Consider the following 23,009-nt stretch of genomic DNA (forward strand, 5'->3'; position numbering starts at 1 on the left):
CAACCTCTGAAGGGTCGCCTACTCCTGATCTAGAATTACAGTAGAGTTGTATTGTTTGGGCACATGTCAAAGAGAAAAAAGTCAAGTTTTATATCCTCATTGTTGTGTGCTTTGAGCCTCCTTCTTCTTATAATTTAAATATCCAAAAGTAATAAATCAAAGTTATGTAGGAACAAATGCAAAAACTGAACATGAAAATTAGCATATTCTGTTTTGTCCCTAGTCATTTTTTATTTTATATTTTTATATATATTTTTTATTTTTTCATAATAAAATGTATACATAACTTATACAATTGTATTATTTTATATAACACTTTAAATAAATGCCTAACAATTTTCAAATAGTTTTCATGTATTTCTAGTAATTTTCAGCATTGCTGTCTATTAATAAAATACAGTTAGAGTGAGTTTGGATTTTGTGAGCGTGTGTGATGGCCATAAGCCAGGGATTAAAGAAAGGAATAGAGGTGTTTCATACTCATTTTGTCCTTTTAAGGTCAGGATTGTTGTACATTACACAGCCGTGTTCTGTGTTGTGGCTTTACTTGTTTGCATGGTAACGTTGTATATATATCATTTATTGCTGAAACTTGTGATGATTTATTGTAGCTACAAACATAAAACCAGTTAGTAACCTCCATAGTAACAATGCCAAATCATAATCATTCTCACATTCATTTTGTTTTGTGTTGGTGTCTAAGCTTGTTGTGTGCTGGTTGTGTCTGTCTAGCAAAGCACAAAAAGGTGTGCTAAGAAGTACAGTATACTGTAGGTTCTGTTACTAAACTACATGTTTTTGGTAACATAATATAATAAAGTAGTAATAAAGGATAAGCATTTTTTAATTTAAAGTAGTATTCAACCCTAATTCTGAGGGCAATAAAAAAAAAAACATTCCCCCATAAACTGTTTGTTAGAACTCTTACCCCATGCACTTGCCGTTTACACCTTTTTATGCTGCTGCCTTCTTCCCTCTCAGTGCTGCTTCCCTGAACTTTTGGTCCTCACAGGAAATAGTTACCAGTGGACAGTGTAGTTTCCTGCCATTCTGTTAGCTTGGAAAAAGGAAGGGGAGGAGCAGGGGAGTGACTTTCCTTCCTAGGGCTGTGCATTTTTATTGATGCACACAGTGTAGAGAGACACAACTTTAGTCCCTTCATACAAGGGTGGCTCCATTGGACATTGCAAGGAAAAGAAGCCACCTTAAAAGATGAAACCTGGTTTGGTTGTCCTGGCACCAGCTTAAACTGGAATATAGGCAAGGATTAAAAGATAAAGAAGAGGTATAAGTAAATAAATCAGTTGCTGAAAGTGCTCAAAAAATGAGAGTTTAATATTACTTTATTGTACATTTACAGCAAACACCCTTCCCTCCATACCCAAACACTTACCTGTGGGTTCTCCACGATCCACAAATTCCTGATTGTAGGATGGAGATAGCTCTGGAGGTGGAGAGTGAGGCGCTATGTGTCTGTCAGGAACTGGGAGGTTCGAGCAGGGGTGTGAGGCACTGTGTGTTTCAAAGGATGCACACAACCTAGCCAAGAGCATGCTCTCATGGGTGTCTCCTTTGCAACCATCTAAGTAAAGGAGACATCTGTAAACAAGAGAGATGGCAGCGGTTTAGGGACCAACTATGCATACAAGAAAGATGGATTTTCAAGTAAGCAGACTGTACATTATATGTAAGTCTGGAGTTCCTGAACTCAAATTTCAATAAAGGGTTTAAAATCACTTTAATTTACGCAATGAACAATACGTATTAATTATTATTAAGTAGATAGTTATTTCGCAGTATAACAGTCTTATGTAGAGCAGATCTATCGTCAATGCTTGTGACCAAGCAAAAACTTAGGACACCGCTCCAAATAAACATCCTAAAATCAAACTGTCAGGTGCAGACGGAGAAAGAAAAGAGCTCTATATAAACATACTAGGAAAGAAGGTTTTAAAACCGTCACACACTAGACCAAGCCAGTTGCAGAGGCAGTAAAACTCGGCTTCAGCCTGGCCCCATTCATTCCACGCTGACGCGTTTCACCCTGCCCATAGGGCTAAGTTAAGGCATGACTTTGCATCTGGCTTGTTCTGGTGTGCAATGGTTTGAAAATGTTCTTTCCTGGTATATTGTCAATGCCTGTTGCATTTTTTGTGCAAACAAAATAAATGGACATCAGAAAATCTAGTCTGATTGCTATGCTTTCCATCTATTGGCCAGAATCTAATCTGTATATTGTTTTCAGAATGGTCACCATAGTGCATAACACTTTTCATATGTGAATAAAATACAGTAAGATTGCTCCTTCTAGTGTTTGACAGATGTTACTAGGACAGTGCATATTCAGTGGTGATGGCTGGCAAGGAATGGAGAGAAATTGCTGATGGGTGAAAGAACAGTTGGCTTCTGTGGGCTGCCTGCCTTGTTCTTACCTTCCAATCCTGAATGCACCACCCACTGTGTGAATGTGGATCACTAGTGTCACTGTGGTAAAAATTCCAATTTCTTCCAACAGTATCCGGAATACTGTAAGGCTTTTTCCTCAGAGCTTTAAACAGTTTTTACATGCAGTCAGCATGTTAAATAGTTTGCTTCCAAACTTTGTTCAACTTCTGAACTTCAACTAATACATAGGGTGTCCATCAAGTAACACAGTCAGAAAGCAAAATAGTTGCTTAAAATAACTTAAAGGTATTTAAGGATTTTTTTTTAAAAGACAAAGTTTATTTTTTATCAGTAATATGCCTTTAAAAATATAGTCAATGTGTAATTTTCATTATAGACTGACACTTTACTAGTTGCCAGTCTCTTAACAACTATAATTTGATTGTTCTGTCTTTTTGCCACTACAGATATCGATGAATGTGAGACACCAGGCATCTGCATGAATGGACATTGCGTAAACACAGATGGCTCCTTTAGATGTGAATGCTTCCCTGGTCTAGCAGTTGGACTTGATGGTCGAGTGTGTGTAGGTAAGTAAAAATTTGACCTAACCTTATAAACTTAAAGTGGTTGTAAAAGTAAGAAATGTTTTATCTTAATGCATTCTAAGCATTAAAGCGTTTGTTACCCTTCAAAAAAATATTAAAAAAAAGATACTGTTTCCAATAAGCATGTTATGCAGCACAGTTCTTGTGCTGTGTAATTTGGCCCCCTGTATCATATAAAATACCTGGTTGATCCTGCCTGATTCTGCCCTCACCCTTGTAAACTGACCACGGTTTATCATGGCTGCTGAGCCCTGACACTGTGGTCAGTTTATGTGCCTCCTCTCTGTTCTCCCCCAGCCCCCCCCCCCCTGTCAGCTCTGTGTCAGTGCCCGCCCTTTTCCCTTCTGCTGCCTTAACAATTGTTATATGTCTATACAATCCCCTCTGTTTAATAGCATTATGTACCCCAGTGTCTGTGCTATATGAAGAAAATGCAGATTTTTACCTTATTTTACAGCGTCTCCCAGTGCTCACGTGACTCCTCGGCTCTCTCCTCCTCTCCTCTCCTCCTCGCCGGCTGACGAGTTCTCGGCCCCTCCCGCTGTAGATGTCAGCGCAAGAGAGGAGAGAGCTGTGGAGTCACGTGAGTGCCAGGAGATGCTGTAAAAAAAGGTAGAAATCTGCATTTTTTTTTTCATAAAGCACAGACACCGGGGTACATATTGTTATTGAACTGAGGGAATTGTAAAACATAAACAAATGGCTTACCAACCACTTTAAGGTAAAAAATGTCCCAGTAGTTGTATTGCCTCTTCAGCCCCCTTGTACTTTCTCCCCTTATACTTTTCAAACCAGCGCTGTGCCTGTCTGCAGCGGCGCTGGCCTCTCTCTCCTCACAGGACAGGAAAGCAGCAGTGGGAGCCATTGGCTCCTGCTGCTCTCAATCAGATTCTATGAGGAGGGCCGAGCCATGCTGTGTATGTTCGTGGACTCACACAGCATGGCTCAGGTGCAAGCTTGCATGTGCACCCCCATAGCAAGCGGCTTGCTATGGTGGCGCATGCAGAAGAGGAGTAGCCTAGAGCTCCCAAAAAAGAAAGGTCGGGCCGCAATACCATTGTACAGAGTAAGTAAGTAATATGTTTACTATTTTAGAAAACATAAATGAGACTTTATAACAGCTTGAATTTTTTTCTATATAACATGACAAATACAAAGAATGTGCTAGAGTGTGAAGCTATCATGTATTTTGCCAATTTGACAGTTATAATAGTCTTACAATAATATATATATATATATATATATATATATATATATATATACAGTATATATATATATATATATATATATATATATATATATATATATATATATATACAAAAAATGTGGTTGTATGCACATGCAGCAATTGCAGTCTCTGAATCTATCTAGCTGATCATACATTAGTCCTAGTTGATTGTGTGCTTCAAACATCCAAATATTGTTGCTTCTGCCTCCTAATAATGCCCTATCTATATTAATAAAAGCCATGTGTCCCTGCGTCCACTTTCCGTGTGTCCGTGATATTGCACTACTGCGCATGTGCTGAACGAACAGCCGTTGGGACGCAGAGAATACCGCCGCGGGAAAATTGCTGTCACGGACGAACCAAAGGTGCTGGAGACCCCAAAATTGTACCGCAGGTGGCCAAGACACTCCCCTACAGCTGAGAAAAATTTTGGGGTTCGGGAATGAAAGGGCGCGGAACAGTGACCCTGAGAACCGGGCCACCCCCGCCATAGACTCCAATGTTAAACCTGGTCACCTCGCGGTTAGGTCATGGCCCGATTCTCGGGATCACTGCTCCGCGCCCTTACATCCCCGAACCCCGACATTTTTCTCAGCTATAGGGGAGTGTCTTGGCTACCTGCGGTACCATTTTGGGGTCTCCAGCACCTTTGGTTCGCCCGTGACAGCAATTTTCCCGGGAGGGAGGTGGTGGTGTATTTGTCTTTTCCTATTAAATGATCCACTGTTCTGTGTGTCAGGAGCTTCCCTCCTCTCTGATTTCCCGCCCTCACATCTCCCCTCCCCCACACCAATCTCCAACCCGACATTTATCGTTCAATCCCCCCCATACACTACAATCCCCTCCCCTCCATACAATACAATCCCCTCCCTCCCCCATACACTACAATCCCCTCCCTCCCACATACACTACAATCCCCTCCCTCCCTCATACACTACAATCCCCTCCCCCCATACACTACAATCCCCTCCCTCCCCTCACACTACAATCCCCTCCCCCCACACTACAATCCTCTCCCTCCCTCCCTCCCCCCACACTACAATCCCTTCCCTTCCCCATACACTACAATCCCCTCCCTTCCCCAACACACTACAATCCCCTCTGTAGTGTATTAACACGGACCAATACTACACCCTCCCTCCCCCCCCATACACTACAATCCCCTCCCTCCCCCATACACTACAATCCCCTCCCCTCCATACAATACAATCCCCTCCCTCCCCCATACACAACGATCCCCTCCTTACCCCATACACTACAATCCCCTCCCTCACCCATACACTACAATCCCCTCCCTCCCCCATACACTACAATCCCCTCCCCCATACACTACAATCCACTCCCTCATACACTACAATCCCCTCTACCCCCCCCCCCCACTACAATCCCCTCCCTCCCCCATACACTACAATCCCCTCCTTCCCCCCACACTACAATCCCTTCCTCCCCCACACTACAATCCTCTCCCTTCCTCCCCCCACACTACAATCCCCTCCCTTCCCCATACACTACAATCCCCTCCCTTCCCCAACACACTACAATCCCCTCCCTCCCCCCCACTACAATACCCTCCCTCCCCCTCACGCTTCAATCCCCTCTCTCCCCCTCTCTCCCCCATACACTGCAGAACCCCTCCCCCATACACTATAATCCCCCCCCATACACTACAATCCCCTCTGTCCCCTCGGACACCACCACCTCCCTCCCGGGAAAATTGCTGTCACGGGCGAACCAAAGGTGCTGGAGACCCCAAAATGGTACCGCAGGTAGCCAAGACACTCCCCTACAGCTGAGAAAAATGTCGGGGTTCGGGGATGTAAGGGCGCGGAGCAGTGACCCATACACTACAATCCCCTCCCCTCCATACATTACAATCCCCTCCCCCCATACACTACAATCCCCTCCCTCCCTCATACACTACAATCCCCTCCCCCATACACTACAATCCCCTCCCCCATACAATACAATCCCCTCCCCCCATACAATATAATCCCCTCCCTCCCCCATACACTACAATCCCATCCCTCCCTCATACACTACAATCCCCTCCCCCCATACACTACAATCCCCTCCCCCCATACAATACAATCCCCTCCCTCCCCCATACACTACAATCCCCTCTACCCCCCCCCACTACAATCCCCTCCCTCCCCCATACACTACAATCCCCTCCCTCCCCCATACACTACAATCCCCTCCCTCCCCCATACACTACAATCCCCTCCCCCATACACTACAATCCCCTCCCTCCCTCATACACTACAATCCCTCCCCCCATACACTACAATCCCCTCTACCCCCCCCCACACTACAAACCCCTCCCTCCCCCATACACTACAATCCCCTCCCTCCCCCATACACTACAATCCCCTCCCCTCCATACAATACAATCCCCTCCCTCCCCCATACACTACAATCCCCTCCCTCCCCCATACACTACAATCCCCTCCCTCCCCCATACACTACAATCCCCTCCCCCCATACACTACAATCCCCTCTACCCCCCCCCCACACTACAATCCCCTCCCTCCCCCATACACTACAATCCCCTCCCTCCCCCATACACTACAATCCCCTCCCTCCCCCCACACTACAATCCCCTCCCTCCCCACACACTACAATCCTTTCCCTCCCTCCCCCCACACTACAATCCCCTCCCTTCCCCATACACTACAATCCCCTCCCTTCCCCAACACACTACAATCCCCTCCCTCCCCCCACTACAATACCCTCCCTCCCCCTCACGCTTCAATCCCCTCTCTCCCCCGTACACTGTAGAACCCCTCCCCCATACACTGCAGAACCCCTCCCCCATACACTATAATCTCCCCCCCATACACTACAATCCCCTTCCTCCCCCCCCATACACTACAATCCTCTCCCTCCCCCCCACACTACAATCCCCTCCCTCCCCGATACACTACAATCCCCTCCCTTCCCCAAAACACTACAATCCCCTCCCCATACACTACAATCCCCTCCCTTCCCCAACACACTACAATCCCCTCCCCTCCCCCCCATGCTCCAATCCTCACCCTCCCCATACACTGTAGAGCCCCTCCCCCATACACTGTAGAGCCCCTCCCCCATACACTATAATAACCCCCCATTCACTACAATCCCCTCCATCCCCCCATACACTACAATCCCCTCCCTCGGCCCCATACACTACAATCCCCTCCCTCCCTTCCACACTACAATCCCCTCCCTCCCCCCCACACTACAATCTCCTCCCTCCCCCCAACACTACAATCCCCTCCCTCCCCCCACACTACAATCCCCTCCCTTCCCCATACACTACAATCCCCTCCCTCCCCATACACTACAATCCCCTCCCCTTACACTACAATCCCCTCCCTTCCCCAACACACTACAATCCCCTCCTCCCAACACACTACAATCCCCTCCCTCCCCCCACCCATTCTTCAACCCCCTCCCTCCCCCATACACTGTAGAACCCATCCCCCATGCGCTGTAGAACCCCTCCCCCATACACTATAATCTCCCCCCCATACACTACAATCCCCTCTGTCCCCCCATACACTACAATTCCCTCCCTCCCCCATACACTACAATCCCCCCATACACTACAGTCCCCTCTCTCCCCCCCACACACTACAATCCCCTCCCTCCCCCACACACTACAATCCCCTCCCTCCCCCATACACTACAATCCCCTCCCTCCCCATACACTATAATCCCCTCCCCCCATACACTATAATCCCCCTCCCCCCCATACACTACAATCCCCTCCCCCCCCCCCCCCATACACTACAATTCCCTCTCTCCCCCCCTCATACACTACAATCCCCTCCCTCTCCCCCACACTACAATCCCCTCCCTCCCCCCAACACTACAATCCCCTCCCTCCCCCCACACTACAATCCCCTCCCTTCCCCATACACTACAATCCCCTCCCCATACACTACAATCCCCTCCCTTCCCAAACACACTACAATCCCCTCCCCCCCAACACACTACAATCCCCTCCCTCCCCCCACTACAATCCCCTCCCTCTCCCCACCCACGCTTCAATCCCCTCCCTCCCCCATACACTGTAGAACCAATGCCCCCATGCACTGTAGAACCCCTCCCCCATACACTATAATCTCCCCCCCATACACTACAATCCCCTCTGTCCCCCCATACACTACAATCCCCCCCCCCCCATGCACTACAATCCCCTCCCTCCCCCCACACTACAATCCCCTCCCTCCCCATACACTACAATCTCCTCCCCTCCACATACACTACAATCCCCTCCCCTCCACATACACTACAATCCCCTCCCCATACACTACAATCCCCTCTCTTCCCTAACACACTACAATCCCCTCCCCCCAACACACTACAATCCCCCCCCCCCATATATATAGCTCCTTCTGTTCTAAGTATACTAAATAATCTATACATATAAAGTACAAGTGTCTCTGCGTCCAGTCCCTGTGTGCGTGGGATTGCGCTACTGCGCATGTGCCCCACGGACAGCCGTTGGGACTTGGAGCGCAGAGACTTCGGGCAGCCGGGCAAAACTGTTGGAAGCGGTTGGTGTGCGCAGGCGCACGGCGGGTGCGCGCTCGCGTGGACTTACTGCTAAGTCTGTTTTTACAAATGTTTGACCACATATGTTCTAGCGCCCGTTAATTTAACGGGCTTAATGTCTAGTTAATAATAATGAAATAATGAATTCTGTTCCGATAAAGTGCACTAAGACTTGTGCTTTGTCTACATGTTATATGGCAATGAAAATAAAATAAAATACTGTGGTCAACTTTCTAAGGAATAAAATGCACATGTGCAAAGCAGGGCAGCTTTGTCAGTGCATAAATGGCTGCGTATGTATGGGTGTTTATCATCGGAAACTCCATTGCAAGCACCAGAGTATGGAATCTTCCGTGTCAAATTGCTTGTGAAGCTTTTTATATGTGCATATGTATATGTCACTTTGCTATCTGGCCTTTGTCATGCTTTTTACATTTCTAATTTGTAATTGATTAAAATAGTTGACTGTTTAGTGCCCTACAGTATTTTATCTCTCTATATAAGTATACCACCACCCCCCCCCCCGCCCCCATTTTGTTATTTGTTCAATTATACCTTTATACCATTCCAGCACAATGCTTTTTTTGTGGTAGAATTGCCATATGACTGCATTAGGAGTGTGCCTACTGCAAAGGAAGTCTACAACACAAGAACATAATAAACCTAAAATACTGTATATATGTTCACCTATTAGTTGGTAGAATAGATCATGCCATCTCACTCTAACGCATGCATTCTGTTGCAGATACTCACATGAGGAGCACTTGCTATGGAGGTTACAAGAGGGGTCAGTGCGTCAGACCACTGCAAGGAGCCGTGACAAAATCGGAGTGCTGCTGTGCAAGCACAGAATTTGCATTTGGTGAACCTTGTAAACCCTGTCCTGCCAAGACTTCAGGTAAGAGTGGCTGTCTGTATGTAACCACAATATATGAAATGCATAGTACCTGAATACTAATAGCATATCACAGTATATCAGGCATATAAATCCTTTTTTGGCCATCTCCAGTATTCCAGTACATACTGTATAAATGTACAGTATGTATTTTCTGAATATATTTTTCATTGGATAAAAAAAAAACTGTAGCATTTAAATATTTTATAGTCTCCTCTTCATGGCAGGAGATGAAGCCTAAGGCTCCTTGTCACATTTTTCTCTATCTCCTTTTCACTTATTGTAACTAGCCTGTTGTTTACAAAGCTCAATAGCTCAGGCTGCAAATTACACACAGAAGTTAATGAGCGGGAGCAATTACTCACCCCTTATCAGGCAGCTTTAAGGGCCTATTTCAGTGATGGCGAACCTTGGCACCCCAGATGCTTTGGAACTACATTTCCCATGATGCAAAGTGCATGAGCACCATGGGAAATGTAGTTCCAAATCATCTGGTGTGCCAAGGTTCCCCACCACTGGCCCATTTAGATCCATAAATGTGCGCTTTTTTGTAGCATCAGACCGGGTGCATTATTAGGAGTCAACATTTCTTTTTTGTGTGTGTTGATGTGTGTTTTGATGCACAATGATGTCCATTTTCAATTTGCTCTTGAATTTAGACTTTTAGAGAGGATAGGTTTAACAATCACCAAGGATTTTTACCATCTGTTGCCAATTAATCAAAACACATATATTATGCAATTGATTTTTATTGGCCTCTCAACACACTAAGGCTGGGTTCACATTACTGCAACCTGAAAGCCATGTGACACACAGTGCGTCTTTGCCAGGCAACATCCTGTTGATTTGCTGGGGACTTGATGCAACTTGAGTACTACTTTGATGAGACTTTGAAGCGAGGGAGGAGCTACACCGAGGCAAGGCCTGTGTAATCTTCCTCTAATGTCGGATCAAAATCACATCAATATATATGAACTTCCAACTTCCATTAAAGTCTATAGGCACAAGTCGGATAAAAGTCGAATTGAAGTAGTACAGGAACTTTCTAAAATTGGAGCGACTTCCGTAGTGATAATTAAGACAGCTCTCATTGACTTACATGGGATTTCACATGTCATGTGACTTGGGGTCTCAAGTTTGGTTCCCAAGTCACAGCCGTGTGAACCGAGCCTAAAATCCAGAAAAAAAACACAAACGCTGTATTTTTCAAAAGAAACTGCACTGCAGCACTGAGATGGGAACAGACACTGTCTTTATCGTGGGTAAACAAAACCTATGCATTTTAGTGTATTAGAATGCATATGTTAAAACCCAAGAATGTCATTTCGCCCTAAAGCAGGCAGCTCCTGTAGTGCTATTTTTTAGTGCTCGTGGAATCCTTTGTCTGTAATAAATATGTTTTTGTAGTGCAAATATTGCATCCATATAGTACAAAATCATCTATAGCAAACAGCAGTTTAAAACCATATACAATTTGAAAAAGAAAAGAAAACTGATCCCACCCCCCACTCAAAACAAACGCTTCCCAATGTATCTCCAGTACTTGGTTATTTGTCACAGCGTGCTGCAAAATTTTTCTTTTAATACCTTCTTCATCTCTTACATGCCATTTACAGCTATCATGTTAATATAGGTAAATACAATCTTTATTTTAGTCATGTGACTATAGTGTTTAACTTATATTGCACTCAGCTGAAAATAACTGTCATTTTTTTTAAAAATAAAGATGCTTGTTGTTGAACTGTTGCTATTATTTTTCTATCAATAATAAAAAATAATTAAGTGCATAATAATTATGAATATGTTAATAAACTTGCAGCATGTTGGAAGAAAAATAATGTCCATGCACTTCCTAAAAGACCTCACTTGCTCATTTTAGTTTTAAGCTTTTTTAGATACACTGTTCTATTGTTAGTTTTCTTAACAACAAACTGCAATGGCATTTCCTGTGTTTTCAGATGAATATCAAGCTCTGTGCAGCAGTGGCCCAGGAATAACATCTACAGGATCTGGTATGTGTGACTAATATTCTGAAATACTAAAGTAGACCTAGAACCTTGTATATTCAGGAGTGGAGGAGTACCTGGGTGGAAGGGGAAGGGAAACGGATGTGTTACGATTACCTCTAAGGCAGTGGTTCTTAACCTGGGTTCGATCGAACCCCAGGGGTTCGGTGAGTCAGTCTCAGGGGTTCAGCAGAGGGGCAACAGGGCAATTGCTCCCCACGAGAAAAGATTACTGATTGTGAGGCCAACCCACCCCCCCCCCCCAGACACTTGACACTCTGCCCCCTGTACCTCCCCCAGCAGGTTTCCAGCCTATCTACTGCAGGCTGCTTGCTGCTTGAGTGGGCGGGGTGGGGATGTACCTGACCACGGAGATCGCGCCCGCCTGGAAGAGGGAAGTGTGAGCAGCTGAGCAGAGGGAGCCGAGTGAATGTTCCTGGAGGTAGGCTCAGCTAGCTGTACATGGTGGATTAGTTTGCAAGCACCTCTATGCTAAGTCTGCTGAGTTACTGCAGCTTAGCATAGAGGTGCTGTTAGCTGACAAATGGAAATCATGTCCTTTTCATTTAGCTCAATAAGCATTATGAATGCCCCCTGATGTGTGCCCTCCTTATACCCCATGGTATGCCCTCCCACCCCCCCCCCCCCAGTGTGTGCCACCCTGACAACCCATGGTATGCCCTCCCAACCCCCCACCCCAGTGTGTGCCCTCCTGATACCCCATGGTATGCCCTCCCAACACCTCCCCCCAGTGTGTGCCCTCCTGACACCCCATGGTATGCCCTCCCACCCCCCCCCCCCAGTGTGTGCCCTCCTGATACCCCATTTTATGCCTTCCCAACCCCCCCCCAGTGTGTGCCCTCCTGGCTCCCCCAGTGTGTGCCCTCCCAACCACTGATGTGTGCCCTCCTGACACCCAGTGTGTGGCCTCCTGACTCTCCACTGGTGTGTGCCCTCACTACCCTCCCCCACAGTGTGTGTCCTCCTGACCCTCCCCCCAGTGTATGCCCTTCCAACCCCCTGGTGTGTGCCCTCATAACCCCCCCGGTGTGTGCCCTCATAACCCCCGGTGTGTGCCCTCCTGACCCTCCCCTGGTGTGTGCCCTCCCAGCCCCCTGATGTGTGGCTTTACTGATCCCTGTACACTGTCCTATCCACTCCTGTCCTCTGCCCTATTCTCTGTACACCGTCCTACAGCCTACTGACCACTCTATCCTTCCCTACAATCAACTGACCCGTATACACTGCCCTACATGCTACTGGCCTCTGTACGCTGCCCTACAGCCTACTGACCTCTGTACGCTGCCCTACAGCCTACTGACCTCTGTACGCTGCCCTACAGCCTACTGAAAAGTACATTTTACTTTGTATGATACATTTAATTCAGTTCTGTAAACAACACCTTATTTTCTGGCAGTGCCCCTCCCGAGACTAGACTCATAAAATCATATTTTATTTTTCCAATTAAGAAGGGTTCGGTGAATGCGCATATGAAGCTGGTGGGGTTCAGTACCTCCAAAAAGGTTAAGAACCACTGCTCTAAGGGTTTGTTGTGTACTGGTCAGGCAATTCATAATTTCATTTGTTTACAGACAGAAAATTTCATATAATCAATTACTAAATGTCTAAAAATGTAGATTTCTGTAGGATAATGAGGTCTGAAAACATGGAGGGCCATATGCAGTGCAAAAGCCTAATGTGAAAGCTCCAACATATACAATAACCCAAAAGATACACTAATGTACACCCTAATGCTAAATGTATGCAAAATTTTACTGCACAATACCTAATCTTTATCAACCAACCAACAAGAAATGGAATGCCTAACGTTACCCTGAAAATGTATGCAAAACCTGAATCTTAGGCCTCATGCACACAGGGCATTTATACAGCTGCTTTTTTTTTTGCAGCTTAAGAACGCTCCTCCATGGTATTCTATGGCCTCATGCACACACAGGCTTTTAGGAGCTGTAAGTGGCATAGGCGTTTTTAAGCTGTAAAAAAAACCCAGGGCCAGTGCGTTCTGGAGCAGAAGCGTTAAGCTGTAAAAACGCCTGACGTCGCTAAAGGCTGAATACAGCGTTAGGCCACATCAGACTTTTTAGGCCCCATGCACACAGGGTGTTTTTGCAGCTGCTTTTAGGAGCATCAGACGTTTTTTTTTCGCAGCTTACAAACGCCCCTCCATGTTATTCTATGGCCTCATGCACACACAGGCTTTTAGGAGCCCCAAGTGGCATAGGCGCTTTTAAGCTGCAAAAAAAACCCAGGGCCAGTGCATTCAGGAGCAGCAGCCTTAAGCTGTAAAAGCGCCAGACGCTGCTAAACGCGCCTAAACGCGGCTTAACACCGTATATCAGCTTTTAGCAGCGTCAGGCGTTTTTTAAAATGTGTAAAATAAAAAATGTGATTGGTCACAAATAGAAGAGGGTTGTGTTTATTTAAAAACGCTGCTAAGCGCTGACGTGCCTAAACGCGCATTGACGCCAATGCGAAATGCTGCTAAAGGCGCGTTTTTGACGCTGCTTTTTTTCTGGTGTCAGAAATAGCTTTGCAGCTAATTTTTTCTGATGCCCTGTGTACATGGGGCCTTAAGCTGTAGTAGTTGGATTTGAAAATAGATATTAGAAATAGAATTTGGAAAGTAGAAGAGGGCAGAGAAAGGCTGCTAAACTCTGCTAAGCGTGGCTAAACGCCATTGCAAAACGCTTGTAAAAGCACGTTTTTACAGCTGCTTTTTCCTGGCGTCAGACGCCCTGTGTGCAGTAGGCCTTACTCTTTGTGACACTGAACTCTGGATTAAAAGAAAAAAAAAATGTGTATTCCTAACTCAGAAAAGTCCTCCACATCTCCACATTTCTTTTTTTTCTTTCTACTTCTGTGAGCTGACTTCCTGTTAGAGGGTGGTTACATTCATATTCCATGGTTCCTTAGTATTTAGGAACATATCCACCCTCTCTTGCTAGCTCCCGAGATGTACTATGGACTATTGGATTTTTAGTGTGCATAGAGCAGTGTACATGACCACAACTAACGTGTACTGCTTGTTCCAAACCAATGGAAGTGTGCAGGAAAAGGTGAGGTTTGGGAGCTCAGAGAGGGCTTACAAGGAGGCAGAAAAACAGAAGAAATCATTTCATGAAAAAATAGTCCCCTGATAAGTTGCGTCCCATTAAGATAAATGGAATCGTTCTAATCGGAGCGACTCAAGTCGTTCCAACCTAGATAAAGGTTCCTTCTCTACTTGGGGTTGACTTCAGAGCGGCTTGCATTGACTTTTGTTAAAGAAGTCGTTTGCAAGCAGCCATGAAGTTGTGCTGTACGGCACAGCTTCAAAGTCGGGCGACTTTGAAGCCGCGCTGGTGTGAACCGAGACAAAGTAGTGGCTGTGTATCGATGTGTATTAATTTACTTAAATAATGGATTTATCCTTAAAAGAAAAATAAAGTAAAACTTTTTTCATTCTGGATATACAGTATTAACCACTTTCAGCGCTGTCGCAGTTTGAATGACAATTGCACGGTCATGCAACACTGTACCCAAACTATGTTTTTATCATTTTGTTCACAGAAATAGAGCTTTCTTTGGGTGGTATTTAATCACCACTGTGTTTTTTACTTTTTGTTAAATAAACGGTAAAAACTGAACACTTTGAAAATAAAAATTGTTTTAATTTTTTTTTAACATATTGTCACCAGTGCAGTACAGTGTTATCATATTTATCATATAATGGGTATGGCAATAATCAGGTACACTGACTGGTGACAGTACAAATAAAATAATTATAATTTTATTTTATTTTCTATTACATTATTATTTCTTTTTTTTTTTTTACCATTTTTGTTTATCTTTTTTAACACTCAGAGCAATGTAATATTGCTATAGTAACATTTTACTACTCTGGGGAAGTGATCAGGATTTTTTGTGCACATTATGTTTGCATATAGCAATGCATTACATTGCTATAAGCAAGGGTTTTACTAAATGAAACTGAGTTATTCAGTCTGTTTTGCTTTGATTAGCTGTGATTAGCCAGAGCTAATCAGGTGGCACAGATGGGCTGTGATTGGCCCTGTCTGTACCATGTGATCACACTGACCAATCGCAGCCAGCAACACTGTTGTATTCAATAAATGGCATGAAAGGAAGCCATCTATTGTTTATGACTGTCATGTGACCTGCTGTGATAGGTTACGGCAATCACATGGTACCGGCATCAAGCCAGTACTGGGAACGGTCATCGCCCGTGTCCACATGATTGGCACATCCTGTCAGGATGTAAAATGATGCCCAGTCAGGATAACTGATCCACTGCTTGACTGTCAGTTTGCCAATGGCTGGGCGGGAAGGTGTTAAGGAAGGGTTATAATGTTTTTTTATTTTGTCATATGTGTCCTGTTGGGGAGATTTTACGTTACTTCCTGTCCCATAGCCAAAATAGGAAGTGAGAGAAAATCCCTCCAAATTGAGGGAATATCTGGTTGTCACCAGAACTAGTCTCCCCATTGGAAGATTTCTCCTCTATTACTGTGCTGGGGGACAACCAAAAATGTAGGATTTTCTTTTACTTCCACTTTCAATGTTTCAGTATTAATGGTAAACAGGACAAAAAGAGAGGGTGAATCTCCCTGATGGGGGCACAAACCACAATAAAAAACCAGACTGAGGTTCTGATCCCTCTCCACTCCATAGAAAACTAAAAAAAAATTGCCTTTAGTTAAACTTTAACACATAACCTGTGCCCAACACCTAAATATAAAATAAATATGTTTAAACAAGGGTTAAATGCTCATCACAGAGAGTGAAAATGAGAATAAAAAATACCATATTATGGGGTGGATTTACTAACGTTTGAACGCACAGAATCTGGTGCAGCTGTGCATAGTAGCCAATCAGCTTCTTGCGTCAGCTTGTTCAATTAAGCTTTGTCAATAAAACCTGGAAGCTGATTGGTTTCTATGCACAGCTGCACCAGATTTTGTAATTTCCAGATTTAGTAAATCCCCCGCTATGAGTTGTCACCAGAAAAGGAATAAAGGGGAAGTCTTCCAATGGGGACACTTCTAGTGATCCCAGTGACAATCAGAGGTTCCCTCACTTTGGAGGGAGTTCTTTTCACTTCCTGTTTTGACTGCGGGACAAGAAATAAAAGGAAACCTCTCCAATGGGACACACAGGGGTTATAACCCTCCCTTACTCTATCCAAAATGAAAAAATGTTTATTTTAGTTCTACTTTAATCCTGTGATGTGTTGTAATGTGTTATAATGTGCCACTCAAAAATGCAACTTGTCCTATTTTTTTTTTTTTACCTGCGCACACCACATGAATGGTGACAAATGAAAATAATGCCATATGGCTTGTCTATGCATTAGAAGTGTGGTGAGCAATGCATTCCCATGCAGATGGCGTGGACAGGCCCTAGGAGGCAGCATATAAATGAAGTCTAGCCCTGCCCAAAAAACAGGGTGCTGAGGCTGGGGCAGCCCCCTGTGGAGTATTATACGCAAGAACAAAAATTGAATATTTTGTGGCTTGCCAGTCCTTAGATGGAGTGCATACATTAGGTTTCTTTTTTTCTGCTTTTTTCCTTATTTGTTTTGGTGATAATTCTGCACATAACAATAAAAATATTCTGTGCTACGGTGACAACACTCACTCATTGTAGTATATTTATGGAGACACTGGGGTTGATTTATTAAAACTGGAGAGTGCAAAATCCAGTGCAGCTGTGCATGATAGCCAATTAGCTTCCAGCTTGTTCAATTAAAGCGATGTTCCAGCCTCCCCTCTCCCCCTACAAAAATTAAAAGTCAGCAGCTACACATACTGTAGCCGCTGATTTTTAATATAAGGACACTTACCTGTCCTGGAGTCCAGCGATGTCGGCACCGCAGCCGATGTTTCCATCAGCTGTCGGGTGCTGCCGCCACCATTGCCGGTGAGGGAACCCGGCAGTGAAGCCTTGGGCTTCACGGGCGGGTCCCTAATGCGCATGCGCGAATCGTGCTGCACATTTGGATTGGCTTGGCGGCAAGGGAAGGAGTAGGGGCCAAACATCCGTGGGACAGTGGCGCGGAGCAGTCTCCCGGAAGTGGGGAAGAGTTCCTTTCAAAAACAGGTACCCGTTCCCCCCTCCCCCTGAAAGGTGCTAAATGTGGCACCGGAGGGGGGAGGAAGCAAATGAGCGGAAGTTCCATTTTTGGGTGGAACTCCACTTTAAGCTTTGACAAAAAAAAACTGGAAACTGATTGGTTTCTGTGCACAACTGCACCAGATTTTGCACTCTTTAGTTTTAGTAAATAAACCCCACTGTGTTGTCACCCTACGTTCCTGATTTAGACAATGAAATTCTATAGTTCCCAGGGGTAACCTGGGCAGGGCTGATAACACTGTTGCAATGAAAGTTAAGAGTTCACTGAATTTCTGGTAGGATCATTTTTTTTAACCTATAGACATAACAAAACACATATTTAACAGGCCAAAAGGGAGCGAATAAGTGAATTGCATTGTTCATTTTTTTTTTTTTTTTTCAAAATTGAGATACCTTTTGCAAATTGGATCCATTTTTGTTTTCTTGCTTCCTCATTTTTCCCATTCACTGTTTAGTTCATGTAAACAAACAATTTTTCCACAGCCCATAAGCAAGCAATTAAACAGGGGCAATTAAAAAAATCCAGCCTGTACAAAATGACATATAATTACATATTGTATATAAATAGCATTCCTGGATGCCGGAGCCTTGCCAGAAGTAATATCTTGGTGGGTTGTTAGCTTAGACGGCTGAAGAAATGAAATTTTAATCTTGTATTTAATGTACTTTGTACACTGTTATTTCAGATGTTGGGTTTGTCTCTTACTTGCATGCAACAGGAAATGTAAGCACCTTGTAAGACTCCAATGCAACGGCATAATTTGGTGTATTGTGTTATTTGCAGATATTAATGAATGTGCTCTGGATCCTGATATCTGTCCTAATGGAATTTGTGAAAACCTTCGGGGAACCTACAAATGTGTTTGTAATTCTGGATACGAGGTGGACACTACTGGGAAGAGTTGCAATGGTATGAAATCTTTATTGTTTTCCTTTGCATATAATGGATATATTTTTCTACTATTGTATTTATAGGCAGATATAAACAAATGACTAAATAAAAAAATAATGAATTATTAAATAATAAATAATGATTACATTTAAAAATAAAATTACATATGTGAAGCAATGACTGACAAAGCTGTATTGCGGGAATTATGTGCTGATTTATTATTAATAAATGTCTTATTAATAAAGTATATTGATAGGAATGAGCAAATAACTTAATGTCTCACTAGAAGCAGCATAGGATAAGGGTTCTTGTGCGCCTTACATCATGGCTTAGATGCCTTTTGCAAGTATGGATGCTGTTTCCATAACAGCAAAACCAGTAACAGTTAATAAGTTGGGGATTTCATTGGCTACTTATCACAGATAATGGTCGCGCAATTTTAAGCACATCCTCATGTAATCCCAACCATAGGACCTTAAAGTGATACTAACGTCTAGTTTTTTTTTTTAGCTAAAAATAACAAACAAGTTATACTTACCTGCCCTGTGCAGCGGTTTTGCACAAAGCAGCCCAGATCCTCCTCTTCTCGGGTCCCTCTTCCGTGCCTCCTTTCTGTTGAGTGCCCCCACAGTAAGCAGCTTGCTCTGGGGGCACCCAAGCCGGGCCACAGCTCCCTGTTTCCAATCAGACACAGAGCCGTGGCCCGCCCCGCTCCCTTTCTCTCCTTAATGGCTGACTGACTTTGATTGACAGCAGCAAGAGCCAATGGCACTGTGCTGCTGTCTCAGCCAGTGAGGAGTGGAGTCCCTAGCAACTGAGACACTCCTGCAACATTGCTGGATCTAGATGGACCTCAGGTAAGTATTAGGGGGGCTGCTGCACATAGAAGGCATTTTATCTTAATGCATAGAATGCATTAGGATGAAAAAAAAACCTTCTGCCTTTACAACCAGTTTAAGGATGAACAAAAAAGGGTTTCATGAAGATTTGAGTTATATGGCTTTTCTATGTGTCCCCTATATAATTCATGCACTGATCTTAAGACTTTTATTTGCCCTTTCTCAATGTTTTTACCCCATAGGAACCCTTGTAATTATTTTCATGTCTCAGGGAACCCCAGCAAAAATGTATTAATCAGGGCCAGTGGGAAGTATGTCCCTTGCATTGGTGATTCATTTGAAGAATGCACCGTTACAGTGGTAGTCAGAATGTCACGCTTGCAGACAGCTAAAAAAATCTTTGGTATTATACTGCTGGGTATACCAAGTGGTGATTAACCTGGCATTATACAGGCATCATCAAGAGGGAGGTTAGTCAGCCACAGCTCAAGGAACCCCTAGCGACCTCTGGAGGAACCCTTGGGTGCCACAGAAACCTGGTTGACAATGACTGCCTAGACCTTATGCAGATAAAAGCAGTAAGAGGATTATTGAAATTTGGGAATGTAGGTCAGCATATTTGAATACAGAGTTTGGTCATAATCAAGCACCAAAAAAAAAAAAAAAAAAATATATATATATATATATATATATATATATATATATATATAATTCTAAGATTTAATTGGGATCCCTCTAAGGAATAATATAAAGGTATCTTAATAACATAGTAAACAACACAGTGTCCTGATCCTGATCTTGTGGTCCTGACTCATATGCAGATGAATAGGATGATATGAATATTCTTCTGTATTGTCAATCAAATTAATTGGGATGAATTTAAGAATATTTTTGGGCAGATTTCAAACAAGTAAGGTGACAAAATAGTGCTCTGCCCTCTAAACTATTTGTATCTTGTCCAATCTATTTGTCCTGGTTTCTTTTTCAGATGTTGATGAATGTGCACTAAACAGACTGCTATGTGACAACGGACAATGTCGGAACACTCCCGGAAGCTTTACCTGCACCTGTCCTAAAGGCTTCGTCTATAAACCTGATCTCAAAACTTGTGAAGGTAACTCAATTTCCCGAAAACCTTGTAAAATATGTCCACTATTACAAGAGTTGGCCATTGTTTGTGGGCTGGTAAATAATCTTAAGTATATTCTCATTCCTTTTGCAAAGTTTGGTAACTCAGAATAAGATGGACTTTACTATGTATAACTTCAGATTTATTACCATTCACTGAAGTATCAATAACCTGAAGTATTTTCTAAATATATAAAATAATAAATCATGTCCATAATAATTAATCCAAAAATTAGTTGCAATTTTTTTTATGCGGTAAACACAACCACTGGACATGTTTTTCTAAATAAGCTCAGAGTAAATGCAAAAAAACAAAAGGTCACCCATATGGGGGTTACTTTCCTATTTTATAATTGGCAAAATTATCAGTAAAATAGGTATCAGTGGATATTGCAGAAAAGTAGTAGCTAACTACACAGAGTAGCTTTACTGTAAATAAAAATTGCAAAATTATAGGTACCTATTTGTTTCTAATGGGAAGAAAAAAATGAGAAATAGTCATTTTAACTTTTATAAATTTAAAGTCAATATTGTGTAGATATATTCATTGGAATTCATAAAGAGATTCGTTCACCAAACACCAAGATTTTCAGCGCTTGTGACAGATTCAGTCATTGGTATATATACTGTATGTGTTTGGTCTACATGCATATTGCCTGTCACCTTGAGAAAAGGGACCATGCTGTCTCTGAAATGTTGGTGGTAATACACTTTCGTCAAAAGCTATATTGTGATGTTCAACCGTGATCTCAGTCAAGACTTGAGATATTTAATTTTTTATTTTTTGACAGACAAGTCATGTCCATTCAAGAAAAAGGTTATTTAACCAATTAGAACATGATATGTCTTGAGTTTTACAAGAGAACAGTATTACGCAAATCAAGTGTGTATGCATATGTAAGAGTCAAGAGCCATAAAACCAGCATGTATGGCAACACTCATGTAGGGGATTGAAAGATAGTGTACAGAGGCAAAGGAAAGAACAAGGAGCGAATGTGAAGGGAATGGGGGTCAGAAGGGGAGAGAAGGAGGAGGGGTAGTACACTGAGGATAACTCCCATACCTGGACTTATGAACATTGTGAGATCTGTTATTTTTGGACTGCTGGCCTTTTTTTCTACTTTGGATTAGCATGGTGTTTCCATTGGCCTTGCACCTTCTTCAACGCATGAAAGGTCAAAGTGAAAATTCACGTACCCGTCGAAACAGGTTCATTTGTCAGATGGAGAAAATGTTGCAGAGGGCATGGCTATCAGCATTGTCACTGATAACTCACAAGCCTATAGTTTGTTAATAGGCACCTGGCTGCACCTAGTCCGGCTCACTGCTTTCAGGATTGGCAGCACTGCCGACACAAATAAAGAAGGATTGTTTTTTCTACTTTATGAGAAGTGGCTTGAGAATTACACAGCAACTGGATTTGGTACTTCCTTACACTGTCATAGAGGAACTTTTAGTTTTACTTTAATGTTCTACTGTAGTTAAGATATTTGTGGTCAATATCCTAATAAAATAAAACTAAGTCTCTTTCTATTTTTCTTTTCAGATATTGATGAGTGTGAGTCCAATCCCTGTATCAATGGGGCATGCAAAAATATCCCAGGATCCTTTGTCTGCGAATGCCCTCCTGGAAGTACATTGGATACAACCAAGACAATTTGCATTGGTAACTAGATATTCATTGACTAGTGGGAATAACATTATATATTTATTTTAAAAGTTAGGTATGTTCAAAAAGTGACAAATAGTCAAAATGAATGTAAGTCCCAAAGGCTGCCCAAAGATTGGTTATTTTTCTTTTTTTTTTTTTTCAATCAGCTAGCGAACTAATCAAAAATAAACAAAGAGAATCCTCCATCCACAGAAGCATGTTGGATGGAGGTATCCTCTCTACTGTGCTCTTGTATTCTGACAGCGGGGACTCCTCCTATGTCAGAATATATTGATCAGCAGTGCAGTTGCTGATAAATGTAAACATTTCCAATGTTCCCGTTTGACAAAAGTCGATCTTTAGATTGACTTCTGTTGAGCAGGAACGACCACAAATGGATCGAACTTGGCTGGTTCCTGCTGAACCAATAAAATTTTGATCCTTCTATGGCCAGCTTTAAGCTAAGTTTAGAAAGCTAAGTTTAGACTAGTGTCTAAACCACCACTCCTCTGAAAAGCAATCTGAGCGTATCTTGACGAATGGTGAGGAGATAATATGACTCCTCTTTTTCTCCTGTTTTAAACCCATATTTGTTGCACCAACACAGTGCTCCCCATGTGCAATGCACTTGGTTGCAGGGCATTTGTGGTGCTTCCTGATTCACTTAAATGGGCCATGTTTG

The 23,009-nt window shown here is 43.2% G+C and overlaps 1 protein-coding gene across 2 annotated transcripts in view; it reads left to right on the top strand.

Moving 5' to 3' along the window:
• Nucleotides 1-23,009, top strand: part of FBN1 (fibrillin 1) — a 398,720-nt gene that overhangs the window by 257,150 nt on the left and 118,561 nt on the right. For both annotated transcript variants that reach the window (XM_082254921.1, XM_082254922.1), the window contains exons 15-20: nt 2,853-2,975; nt 9,509-9,661; nt 11,617-11,670; nt 18,602-18,727; nt 20,537-20,662; nt 22,223-22,342. In XM_082254921.1, the coding sequence (XP_082111047.1) occupies nt 2,853-2,975; nt 9,509-9,661; nt 11,617-11,670; nt 18,602-18,727; nt 20,537-20,662; nt 22,223-22,342 (702 nt within the window). The remainder of the gene's footprint in view (nt 1-2,852; nt 2,976-9,508; nt 9,662-11,616; nt 11,671-18,601; nt 18,728-20,536; nt 20,663-22,222; nt 22,343-23,009) is intronic.

Source organism: Pelophylax lessonae (assembly GCF_965119305.1).
Source record: "Pelophylax lessonae genome assembly, chromosome: 4".
Taxonomy (NCBI): Eukaryota; Metazoa; Chordata; class Amphibia; order Anura; family Ranidae; genus Pelophylax; species Pelophylax lessonae.